Source organism: Mustelus asterias, chromosome 22 (genome assembly GCF_964213995.1).
Source record: "Mustelus asterias chromosome 22, sMusAst1.hap1.1, whole genome shotgun sequence".
NCBI classification, from domain to species: Eukaryota; Metazoa; Chordata; class Chondrichthyes; order Carcharhiniformes; family Triakidae; genus Mustelus; species Mustelus asterias.
Window position 1 is genome coordinate 39,066,771 of NC_135822.1, and position 12,673 is coordinate 39,079,443.

The 12,673-nt window shown below is 44.4% G+C and overlaps 1 protein-coding gene across 16 annotated transcripts in view; it reads left to right on the top strand.

Moving 5' to 3' along the window:
* The window catches only part of hspg2 (heparan sulfate proteoglycan 2), a 515,715-nt gene that overhangs the window by 208,775 nt on the left and 294,267 nt on the right, over positions 1–12,673 (top strand). For all 16 annotated transcript variants that reach the window (XM_078239173.1, XM_078239177.1, XM_078239184.1 and 13 more), the window contains 2 exons: positions 7,533–7,661; positions 10,926–11,168. In XM_078239173.1, the coding sequence (XP_078095299.1) occupies positions 7,533–7,661; positions 10,926–11,168 (372 nt within the window). The remainder of the gene's footprint in view (positions 1–7,532; positions 7,662–10,925; positions 11,169–12,673) is intronic.

The following is a 12,673-nucleotide window of genomic DNA, read 5'->3' on the forward strand; positions in this document are numbered from 1 at the left end:
CTGCCCTGGTATCAAATGGGCAGTTCTAAATATACCCTTTAACAATCTGACATTTTTAACACTTCACTGGGGCTTGGAGACCCACAGTATATTCATTATCCTCCCAGCTGCTTTTCCGGTGTTTGCAAGTGTGAATACCTTGCAGATTCTTCCTTGTGAAAGTAAACAAGATCTTCCTTTAATCTTTAAAAGCCATAACATCCATGACCTGCTGTCAGACAAACTTGGAGGTCGCATGGCCACCCTTCATTTTACCCTAAAGACACTGTCCCAAAGCATAATCTTATAAACCTCACAACTGTAATACCCTCGGCTCTTACAGCAGTACTATTTCAGACTGAGTAAATCCTGTAGATTTTGACCTCCTCCTCCTTCATCATTGCAGGAATGAAGCTAGTGCCTTTCTTCACAATGTAAAATGCTGTGTGTCCCGTTGGCATAATGCGCAGCTTCCGAATACTGCAGACAGTTAGGAAGTTTATTTTCCTGGGCTCCTATTACTGAGATTTTCCACCATTCTGTTTTAAACAGCTGCTATTATTTGTGTTTGGCAAAATGAGAGATGCTCACTCTAAAGGAAGCAATGTTCTTTAAATCTCTCAGTGACAGAGTTATTTACTAATAATCCTGGCACAGGAACATGTACCGTCACCATCCTGCTCCACATGTGTGATCCTCTGGGAAAGGTACCTAACACTGTAACAATGTAACTCCCTTGTTTGCCTCATTGGTTAATTAAGATACTTCTGAGCAATTGTGTTCTGAGCTTCAGGCTTTAGTAACTAAACCAACAATGAGAATGAGCAAATTACATCTCTGGATTTGGTACTGGGAAATGAACCGGGCCAAGTGTTAGATTTGGTTGTGGGAGAGCACTTTGGAGATAGTGGCCACAATTCGGTGTCTTTTGTTATTGCAATGGAGAGGGATAGGGCCGGACGGCAGGGCAAGGTTTACAATTGGGGGAGAGGGAATTATGATGCGATTAGGCAAGAATTAGGGGGCATAAGATGGGAACAGAAACTGTCAGGGAAAGGCACTCATGAAAAGTGGAACTTTTTCAAGGAACAAGTACTGGGTGTCCTTGATAGGTATGTCCCTGTCAGGCAGGGAGGAAATGGCCGAGTGAGGGAACCATGGTTCACGAAAGAGGTGGAATGTCTTGTGAAAAGGAAGAGGGAAGCTTATGTAGGGATGAGGAAACAAGGTTCAGATGGCTCGATTGAGGGTTAGAAGTTAGCAAGGAATGAGCTGAAAAAGGGGCTTAGGAGAGCTGGAAGGGGACATGAGAAGTCCTTGGCGGGTGGGATCAAGGAAAACCCCAAGGCTTTTTACTCTTATGTGAGGAATAAAAGAATGACCAGGGTGAGGTTAGGGGCGGTCAAGGACAGTAGTGGGAACTTGTGTATGGAGTCAGTAGAGATAGGCGAGGTGATGAATGAATACTTTTCTTCAGTGTTCACCAAGGAGAGGGGCCATGTTTTTGAGGAAGAGAAGGTGTTACAGGCTAATAGGCTGGAGGAAATAGTAGTTGGGAGGGAGGATGTCCTGGCAGTTTTGAAAAAACTGAAGGTCGATAAGTCCCCTGGGCCTGATGAAATATATCCTAGGATTCTTTGGGAGGCAAGGGATGAGATTGCAGAGCCTTTGGCTTTGATCTTTGGGCCCTCACTGTCCATGGGGATGGTGCCAGAGGACTGGAGAGTGGCGAATGTTGTTCCTCTGTTTAAGAAAGGGAATAGAAATGACCCTGGTAATTATAGACCGGTTAGTCTTACTTCGGTGGTTGGTAAATTGATGGAAAAGGTCCTTAGGGATGGGATTTACGACCATTTAGAAAGATGCGGATTAATCCGGGATAGTCAGCACGGATTCGTGAAGGGCAAGTCGTGCCTCACAAATTTGATAGAATTTTTTGAGGAGGTAACTAAGTGTGTTGATGAAGGTAGGGCAGTTGATGTAATATACATGGAATTTAGTAAGGCGTTTGATAAGGTCCCCCATGGTCGGCTTATGATGAAAGTAAGGAGGTGTGGGATAGAGGGAAAGTTGGCTGATTGGATAGGTAACTGGCTATCTGATCGAAGACAGAGGGTGGTGGTGGATGGAAAATTTTCGGATTGGAGGCAGGTTGCTAGCGGAGTGCCACAGGGATCAGTGCTTGGTCCTCTGCTCTGTGATTTTTATTAATGACTTAGAGGAGGGGGCTGAAGGGTGGATCAGTAAATTTGCTGATGACACCAAGATTGGTGGAGTAGTGGATGAGGTGGAGGGCTGTTGTAGGCTGCAAAGAGACATAGATAGGATGCAAAGCTGGGCTGAAAAATGGCAAATGGAGTTTAACCCTGATAAATGTGAGGTGATTCATTTTGGTAGGGCTAATTTAAATGTGGATTACAGGGTCAAAGGTAGGGTTCTGAAGACTGTGGAGGAACAGAGAGATCTTGGGGTCCATATCCACAGACCTCTAAAGGTTGCCACTCAAGTGGATAGAGCTGTGAAGAAGGCCTATAGTGTGTTAGCTTTTATTAACAGGGGGTTGGAGTTTAAGAGCCATGGGGTTATGCTGCAATTGTACAGGACCTTGGTGAGACCACATTTGGAATATTGTGTGCAGTTCTGGTCACCTCACTATAAGAAGGATGTGGAAGCGCTGGAAAGAGTGCAGAGGAGATTTACCAGGATGCTGCCTGGTTTGGAGGGTAGGTCTTATGAGGAAAGGTTGAGGGAGCTAGGGCTGTTCTCTCTGGAGCGGAGGAGGCTGAGGGAAGACTTAATAGAGGTTTATAAAATGATGAAGGAGATAGATAGAGTGAACGTTCAAAGACTATTTCCTCGGGTGGATGGAGCTATTACAAGGGGGCATAACTATAGGGTTCGTGGTGGGAGATATAGGAAGGATATCAGAGGTAGGTTCTTTACGCAGAGAGTGGTTGGGGTGTGGAATGGACTGCCTGCAGTGATAGTGGAGTCAGGCACTTTAGGAACATTTAAGCGGTTATTGGATAGGCACATGGAGCACACCAGGATGATAGGGAGTGGGATAGCTTGAACTTGGTTTCAGATAAAGCTCGGCACAACATCGTGGGCCGAAGGGCCTGTTCTGTGCTGTACTGTTCTATGTTCTATGGATTTATTATGTTTTGGTCCAGGTCCATCTATCTGGGTGAGAACTGCACTGGTTCTAATATCAGGTCTGACTTTCTCCCGACAACCAATACATCACTTTCTGAAGTGTAGTCAAGTCTGTACCGTCAATAATTACTACTAAAGTCACGCTAATCCCATTTTTCAACACTTGCCCCATATCCTTGAACGTTAAGGTATTTAAAGTTGTCTTCACCAACCACCTTGGATCCTACTGACATTATGTTTGTCAACTTGATAAATAGCACAACATTTTCCTGCTCCATCATTTCATATCAAAAACGTTAATTTTTAGCTGTCGCATTTCTGAAATTACAACCGTACATAAGGAAGAAAAGGAGAGAGTGCAGAATGTAGTGTTTTTCTTTAGATGTAGAGCTTTTCTTTATTGAGAGACTTTAATGCCTTGTTCAGTCTTGCAGTACTCCTCCCATTCAACCTTGTGTCCCAGGTATCTCCTATTTATATGTGCTCATAGACAGTTAATACCTCCCACATGTTTCTCTTAACCATAACAATTTAATTGACAAGACATTAGCATCTCATATCCACTATTCTGCTAGGTTTAGTTTGATTTTCTCACCCGGGTGGGTCCAAGCCCAGAACACTTTGAGCCCCACCTTGTACTCCAACTCTTGTTTTCATTCACTGCTCCCTTTGCCAGCTTAGATGGAAATATTAAAAACTCAATATCCACGGACTGGCTGACTGCAAGTTCTCAGTAATAAATAGAGGGACTGTACTCATGACAGTTACATCTTCTGTATAAAATGTTCTGTTGCTGTTAATTGCTGCTCTGGGATTGAATGATTTTTTGCTGAGCAGCTGTGGTCTTTAACATTTAGCAAATGGAACGGATTTTTAATTTCCTACTCTGAACTTCCTACTGGCAAAATTAATTTTTTCTGAATCTGGACACAGTGGCTTACTCTGTAGGTGTTTGTGCAATGTTTTAAAATATCTCAGACTTTTACATTGTGGTAATACATTAAGTTTGCACCTCATGCTGGTCTGACTGAAAGAAACATGTTGTTGCATAAGGCATTGCAGCCACAAATCAGTGTCTGGATCCAGTGATATTGTAGAATCTCATAGCACACAAGGAAGCCATTTAGTCCATCCTTGCTGTGCCAGCTCCTTCAGAGCATTGGAGCTAGTCACATTGTTCTCCTCTATCCCGAGAGCCCACAAGTATTTCCTTTACAAGTATTTCATAGAATCTCCACAGTGCAGGAGGAGGCCATTCGGATGATCATGTCTGCACCAACTCTCTGACAGTATCTTACCCAAGCCCTTCCCTTGCCCTATCTCCATAAATATTTATTCAGTTCCCTTTGAAGTTTACCACTGATGCTCTGTCCACCGCCATTAAAGGCGAGCATTCCACATTTTAACCCTCTGCATTAAAACAGACTGATCCTTAATAGAGGCATACAAGATGATCAGAGGATTAGATAGGGTGGATAGTGAGAGTCTTTTTCCTCGGATGGTGATGGCTAACACGAGGGGACATAGCTTTAAATTGAGGGGTGATAGATATAGGACAGATGTTAGAGGTAGGTTCTTTACTCAGAGAGTAGTAAGGGCGTGGAATGCCCTGCCTGCAGCAGTAGTGGACTCGTCAACATTGAGAGCATTCAAATGGTTATTGGATAAACATATGGATGATATTGGAAGGGCTATGGGGAGAGAGCAGGTAAATGGAGTTGAAATCAACCATGATTGAATGGTGGAGTGGACTCGATGGGCCGAATGGCCTTACTTCCGCTCCTATGTCTTATGGTCTTATGGTCTTATGGAATAGTGTAGATTAGAGGGGCTTTAGATTGGTTTCACAGGTCGGCGCAACATCGAGGGCCGAAGGGCCTGTACTGCGCTGTAATGTTCTATGTTCTATGTTATCTCGCCCTCTGGTTCTTTATCTAATTATCTTAAAGCTGCGTCCTCTGGTTACTGATCCTGCTGCCAGTGGTCACTCAGTTCAAGGGCAACTAGGGATAAGCAACAAATGCTGACCTTCAGCGATTCCCATATCCCATGAAATAATACATTTCTGATTCCCTTTGGGAAGTTGCCATGGAATCCATTCCCAGCACCATTCCAGGCAATGCATTCTAAATCATCACAACTCAGAGTAAAGATTATTCACCTCATCTTTCCCTGATACTTTGTCACCTATTTTAAATCTATGTCCTTGGGTTTCTGACACATCTGCCAGTTGAAACACTTTCTTCCCAACCATCCTATCAAACCCTTCAAAGTTCTGAATGCCTCTATTAATTCTTCACCTTAAACAAACGCAGCTTCTCTGGTCTCCCCACGTATCTAACCTCCCTCTACTTTGGAACCATTCGTGTGAATCTTATGTGCACTTTCTCCAACGCCTGTACATCTTTGGTGATGTCCGGCACCCAGAACTGAACGCAGTGCTCTGGCTGTGGTCACACTAGTGTCTATACAGGTTCAGCACCAGCTCCGTGCTCTTGTACTCTGTGCCCCTGTTAATAAAGCCTAGGATGCTGCATCCTTTATTAACAGCTCTCTTAACTTGTCCAGTCATTTTCAATGACTTCGGCACATATATATCCAGGTCCTTCTCCTCTTGCGCCTCCTTTAGAATTGTATCCTTTATTATTATGTTCTTCCTATATGGATCACTTCCTGTTTCTACACAATTAATTTCATCTGCCACCTGTCTGCCCATTCTACTAACTTGTCTATGCCTGTTTGAAGTTCCAAAATATCCTCCACATAGTTCACAATGCTTCCACCAAGGTCTAGGTCATTAATGCATATTAGAAAGAGCTGGGGTCCCCAACAGTGATTCCCAAGGAATACCACTACACACCTTTAGCCAGGCTGAAAAACATTTGTCAACTACTACTTTCTGTTTCCTTTCACTCCTACAATTCCCCATCCATATCACTACTTTTCCTTTATAACTTTTGTTAATAAGTCTGTTTTGCGGCACTGTACCAAATGCCTTTTGGAAGTCCTGCACACATCTGTATTGCCCTCATCAACTCTCTCGCTGCCTCATCTAAAAGGTGAGCGTTTGCATTTCTGCAGCCTTTCAAGCATCATTCCTGAGTCTAAGGAAGACTGAAAAATTATGGCCAGTGCCTTTGCAAGTTCTGTTCTCACTTCCCTCGGTATCTTTGATGCATCTCATCCGGACATGTTGCCTTATCAACTTTAAATGAGGACAGCCTATCCAATACCACTCAATTAGCAATTTTAAACCCTACTAGTGTCTGAATTGGCCAAGTGGGTCTTTTTTTCTGTATATTCTCTGTAATGCAAATTGCCCAACCAATCCCTTTGAGCTGAGATAGACCAGACGATACAGGAGCAGTATTAGGCCATTCGGCCCATCGAGTCTGCTCTGCCATTTAATTATGGCTGATAAGTTTCTCAACCCCATGCTCCTGTCTTTTCCCCATAACCTTTGATCCCCTTACCGATCAAGAACTTATCTAGCTCTGTCTTAAATACTGTTACATAGGGGAGGTTGATCCTCTCTCTGAGAGCTGCACTAAGCTGTTAGTTGGCAGGTGCTGGCAGGCGGCCTACTGGCAGTTTGGAACTGGGAGCTGGTTTTATACCCCTGATGACATCTAAAATTAGCATAATAGGATTGGTTTACAGATTATCAGAATATCAAATTCAAATTTTATAGGCTGCAGCTATTCAAATGCCTATTTCAAATTGATGGTTAAAATTCAAAAACAACCTGTCGTCTTGGCAGCAATTACTGCCTAGCCGAGCAATACAGTGTTTTCCACTATGCTCTCTATGGACTGCACACCTGCGTCTCTTCAAAAAAAACTACTCTTTTGTTTTAAACAGACAAGGCAATTTGACAATTTGCATTAATCCTGTGCCTTTGATTATCCTTATGATGCCTCAAACAATCTCCAACCATTGCCAAAATACATTCAAAGCTAAACACGACAATTGATTTTCACTCTCCAAACATCCCAAAATCAGCAAATAAATGATTTGTCCAGTGAATCAATTCTTCGACATATTGGAAAAGTTGCTGGCAATGTTGGGTTTGTTGGAGGCTGACTTGCAAATCAGGGGAGCTCCCTGCTATCCCTGGAATGGAGCCCTGGGTTCTTTCGCACCTACTCAGTTGTGCAGATGGGGCTTCACTTCAACGCCCTGTCCAGAAAGCAACGCTTTCAATAACTTAGCACTCGTTCAGTACTGCACTTGAACCTCACTGAAAGAATGCGTTCTCCTAAATCAACCTTCAGATTGCAGTAAAATTGCTAGGTGCTGATCCAAACTGACAGATGCCGGACGTTTATTGACGGGTGTGCTATGATAATAAATGCTGCAAGTGGTTTTAATGAGTTTCTTTCTGCCTTTGTCCTTAGAAACGATAACTCTCCCTCGCGAGTGTCAATCTAATGAGTTTGCCTGTGGTTCTGGCGAGTGTGTCCCTCTCGATTATCGCTGCGACTCCAGGGCTGATTGCAGTGACATGTCCGATGAGGATGACTGTGGTAAGAGCTCTGTAAATCCTGATGTGGAGGAGTTTGGAATTCAGTGCACAGCTTCTTCTTTCTCTGGAGGATTGCTGTGGTGGTCTCAGTCTTTGCCCACTAAAGCCATCTCCAGCTATGTATCTTGTAGCGCATCTCCCTTTTGGTAATTCTGATCAGGGCCCCCAAAGGCCTTTATCCTGGAATCAGGCTTCCACTCACATTGGAAATAGAGTGGCGGAAAGCTGGGGAGAATGCTAAACGGTGACTTTCAAACATATTAACATAATGGTGATGGATAGGAAACAACCCTCTGCCCATCCAGGCTGTGTCAAGATGAAAGGAAGAACAGGGGGTGGCACAGTGGTTTAGCACTGCTGCCTCACAGCACCAGGGACCCGGGCTCGATTCCCGGCTTGGATTACTGTCTGTGCGGAGTCTGCACGTTCTTCCCGTTCTGTGTGGGTTTCTTCCGGGTGTTCCGGTTTCCTCCCTTAGTGTACCCAAACAGGTGTTGGAGTGTGGTGATTAGGGGATTTTCACGCTAACTTCATTGCAGTGTTAATGTAAGTCTACTTGTAACAATAATAAATAACAAAAAAACTTTAATAGAATGGAGTGCAAGCCATGTGTTAACGATTATTCCCAACAGGTTAGGGTGAACAATTAAATGGAACAACTTCTATCACATCACATGTGACTTTTTAAATGCATTACCTTCCTTTGAAAATAAGGGAATTGTACAGTACTGCAGGGGATTTTAACTAGGTATCCATGAGAAGGCTTCAAGGCTCTGCCACAAATAATATATCCCTTTGTTGCAATAGGAACCCCACTGCATAAGATCTGGGTCCACCAGGGAAATCACTACTAGGTCCCAGAGCCTCATGGTCATTCATCTCCATTTGGAAGGGCAAGGTTTGATCGGGTAGATGTCATGCCTAACAAATTATCATAGAATAGAAACCCTACCGTGCAGAAGGAGGCCATTTGGCCCATCGAGTCTGCACCGACCACAATCCCACCCAGGCTCTACCTCCACATATTTACCCGCTAATCCCTCTAACCTACGCATCCCAGGACTCTAAGGGGCAATTTTTTTTTAACCTGGCCAATCAACCTAACCCGCACATCTTTGGACTGCGGGAGGAAACCGGAGCACCCGGAGGAAACCCACGCAGACACGAGGAGAATGTGCAACTTCTATCACATCACATGTGACTTTTTAAATGCACAGACAGTGACCCGAGCCAGGAATCGAACCCGGGACCCTGGAGCTGTGAAGCAGCAGTGCTAACCACTGTGCTACCGTGCCGCCGATTGAAATTAGATTGAATTTTTCTAGGAGGTGACCAGATGAGGGTAGTGTAGTTGATGTAGTTTATATGGATTTCGACAGAGCCTTTGACGAGGTCCCACATGGGAAACTGAGGAAGAAGGTAAGAGCACATGGGACCCAGGGTAACTTGGCACATTGAATCCAAAACTGGCTTCGTGGTAGGAGACAAAGGGTGGTGAAAGAAGGCTGTTTGTGTGACTGGAGGCCAACATCCAGTGACGTTCTACAGGGATCAATGCTAGGTCCCTTATTGTTCATGATGTATATAAATGATATAGATGAGAGTGTGAGGGGGCTGATAAGTTTGCGGAAGACATGAAGATTGGCAGGGTGATTAATAGTGAGGATGAAGGTCTTGGGCTGCAGGAAGATATAGACGGTTTGGTCAGATGGGCAGATCAGTGGCAGATGGAATTTAATCCTGAAAAGTGCGAGGTGATATACATTTTGGAAATAGTAACAAGACAAGGGAGTAACTCAATGAATGACAAGACACTAGGAAGCTCAGAGGAACAGAAGGAACTTGGGATGGTTGTCCTCAGATCCCTGAAGGCGACAGGACAGGTTAATAGGGTAGTCAAGGAAGGCATGCGGGACACTTGCCTTTATCTGTCGTGACATAGATTATAGAGCAGGAGGTTATGTTGGAGCTGTACAAAACTTTGGTTAGGTCACAACTGGAATACTTTGAGCACTTCTGGTCACTTTACTATAGCAAGGATATGGTTGCAGAGGAGATTCATCAAGATGTTGCCCAGGATGGAGCATTTGAGCTATGGATAGAGGCTGGATAGGCTGGGGTTGTTTTCTTTACAGCGGAGAAGGCTGAGGGGGGACCTGATCAAGGTGTAGGTGTACAAGATCATGAGGGTTATGTAAAGAGTTAATGGATAGGAAGCAGCTGTTTGCCTTCGTTGAACGGTCAATAATGAGGGGGCATAACTTTAAGGTGAGGGGCAGGAAGTTTAGAGGGGATTCAAGAACGTATTTTGAGTCTGGAATGCATTGCCTGGGAGGGTAGTGAGTCGGGAAACATCACAACCTTTAAAAAGCACTTGGATGAGCATTTGAAATGTCAGAACATTCAGGTCTATGGGCCAAGTGCTGGAAAGTGCGATTAGTGTAAATTTAGTGTAGCTTTGCCAGTGCATATTGGATGGGCTGAAGGACCTCCTCTTTACTGTATGGCTGTTTCAGTTAGCCATGTTGTTATGGAGACACCGTCCCATCTCAGCGGGTGCTTTCTGCTCAGCTCTGTGGTAATAGATGAGAGGAGTAGCGAGAATTATTACGGCACCAACACCATCGGCCTCATCAACATCAACCTTTCAACAACATCTGCTCCTGTTGGTCCTCAAAACCTCTGAACAACTTGTTGCTAAGGGAATGGGATGTGTGCCCTGCAGCCACAAACTTCTCTGTTTTATTTTCAAAATTTTACTTTTTCACTGCTTTACAATATGTGCTTACAATTTGAACTCTCACCACCTGGCCTTACCGCCCCCCCCCATCCCAACGGTTCCCCCTCAATATTTCCTTTGAAGTGAAGGGAAGCTGTGGCAGTTTTCTGACCTTGGGCTCCCCACCCCACGCTTTCACCATTGCTGGTAGTTAAATTCATAGTGGACGCTAGCTGATCGGGTGATAATGAATCAGCCGCCTGTCCTACGACACAGTCTGTCCAACAAATGTCCAATCAAAAGGAATGTGAGAGATATTTGGGAGATCTGATGTCACCTATTTTGGGCCACTTTGAGCTAACGTGGGAAATTATTGACGCACAATATCCATGATCCCAAGGTGCAAGTCAAGTTGAATAATCAGAGAGTGACTCTGGAAATGAATTTCTTAGTCTTGTCAGGAAGGTTTTAGCTCGGATGGACTCACTGCAGGCTTTACGAAGACTTGGTTCTCACATCTGCATTTTGCTTTTTGAAAACCCACAGTGGAGGCAATCAGACCAGTTACCACGGCAACAACCCCTACAACAACTGTTACTATCACGCCTAAACCAGAGCATCAAACACCACGACCTCTGGTTCCTACAGTATCCACTCGTCCCATTATTGATGTTCTAAGACCCTGCCCAATAGACAAGGCGGTGTGCCAGAATGGGCAGTGTATCCCCAGGGACTATCTGTGTGATGGAGAAAGGGATTGCATTGATGGAAGTGATGAGCTGGACTGTGGTAAGTGCCTGAAGTACAATTTCTTGAGCACTAATTTGTTCGGGGGAGCATGAAGAACCTTTGAGTGATTTTTTTTTTGTCGCTGAATTTCAAATCAGAAGGGAACGGCGCATTGCTTCTGGATGCCACAGTTATTAACTGTTGGAATGTCCTGGAAAATAAGCAGCAGTGGAGTATTATTAAGGTGTTTCCAATATAAAAGGCACGTAGTTGGTTGTGATCCCTACTTCCAATTGGTCACCTCTGACCCCTGCTGGAAAGTGGGAGAGTATTGCCGTCATTGAGACAGTGAACAAGTTTCCAAGCGCACACATCGGGGAAGGGCCTGGGTCAGGCTATATATTAATGGTTGAATGTTATAATGATATTACTGTCCAGGATCATGGGTTCAGTGGTGTGATGTTCTGAGTACTGCTGTCTTTGGGACTTGTCATAAATTGCTGTACTGCGCTTCCACTATTTTAACCATTCTATTATTGTCTACTGAGCCTAACCTTCTCTGCTTTGCTCTCCCACGTAAATCACCCTTTAAAACCTACACATTCCATCCACTTGCTGTTGTTTAACAAGATACTGGTGAACTAATTGAACTTCTTTGTCATAACTCCACATCTGCGAGCACCATTCACTGCCCGCTCCCCCGCTCTCCCCCCCCCCCCCCCCCCCCCCCCCCTGGGCCCAATCTGTATGATGTCCTCTCAGTTGAAGTTCCAGACTAGTTATTTCTTGTTCAACCACAAAAGAGCATTGAAGACTGAATTTAAAAATTAAAGATAGCTGGAGATCTGCCGGGCATCCAACCTCTTGCAGGCTTGGAATCGGCACCTGGGAGCTTGAGACCTGAGATAAGAAGTTGACTGAGCTGAAAGATGAAAGACTTAGTGCTTGGAGAGTCGGAGGAAAGAAGTAACCCTTCCACCGAGACTTTTTGAAAACAGTTTGAAGAATTTATATATATTTTTTTAAATCACCGAGGCAGAACCAAGATATTCTGTTTCCCTTCAATGATGAACAGATTTGCATTTATATGGCAGCACAAGTTGTGAGCAACTTGTGAAGAGTTGCCACTGCTGTCAGATAGCCATTAGGGTCTTTTCACATTCAGACCTAACAAGCCCCATGAGCTGAGGGCCAGTTAATCTGCTCTTGCTCATCTTAGTTGAGGGATAAATATTGGCTAGGACATCAGGAAACTATCTGTGTTTATCTTTGAAATGAAACACGCAATGAAATATGTAAGGTCTCCCTGAAGGATCAGGATGGAAGTAGGAGGAAGATAGTGGTGTGGCAGTTGGTACACAATTCTGTGGCTGCCTGGGAGTCTCTGGTACCTCATTCAATTTTCTTCCAACCTGTGTGGTGCGTAACCTCTGCCGGGTCGGCTGTGAGGTGATGTTCATAATCATGTTTGATCCTTTCCCCTCAACCTGTCCAAACACACCATGGAATTTTCCAACAGGCCTCACTGAATCAGACTGGGGGGAAAAATCCCCAGTCAATTTGTC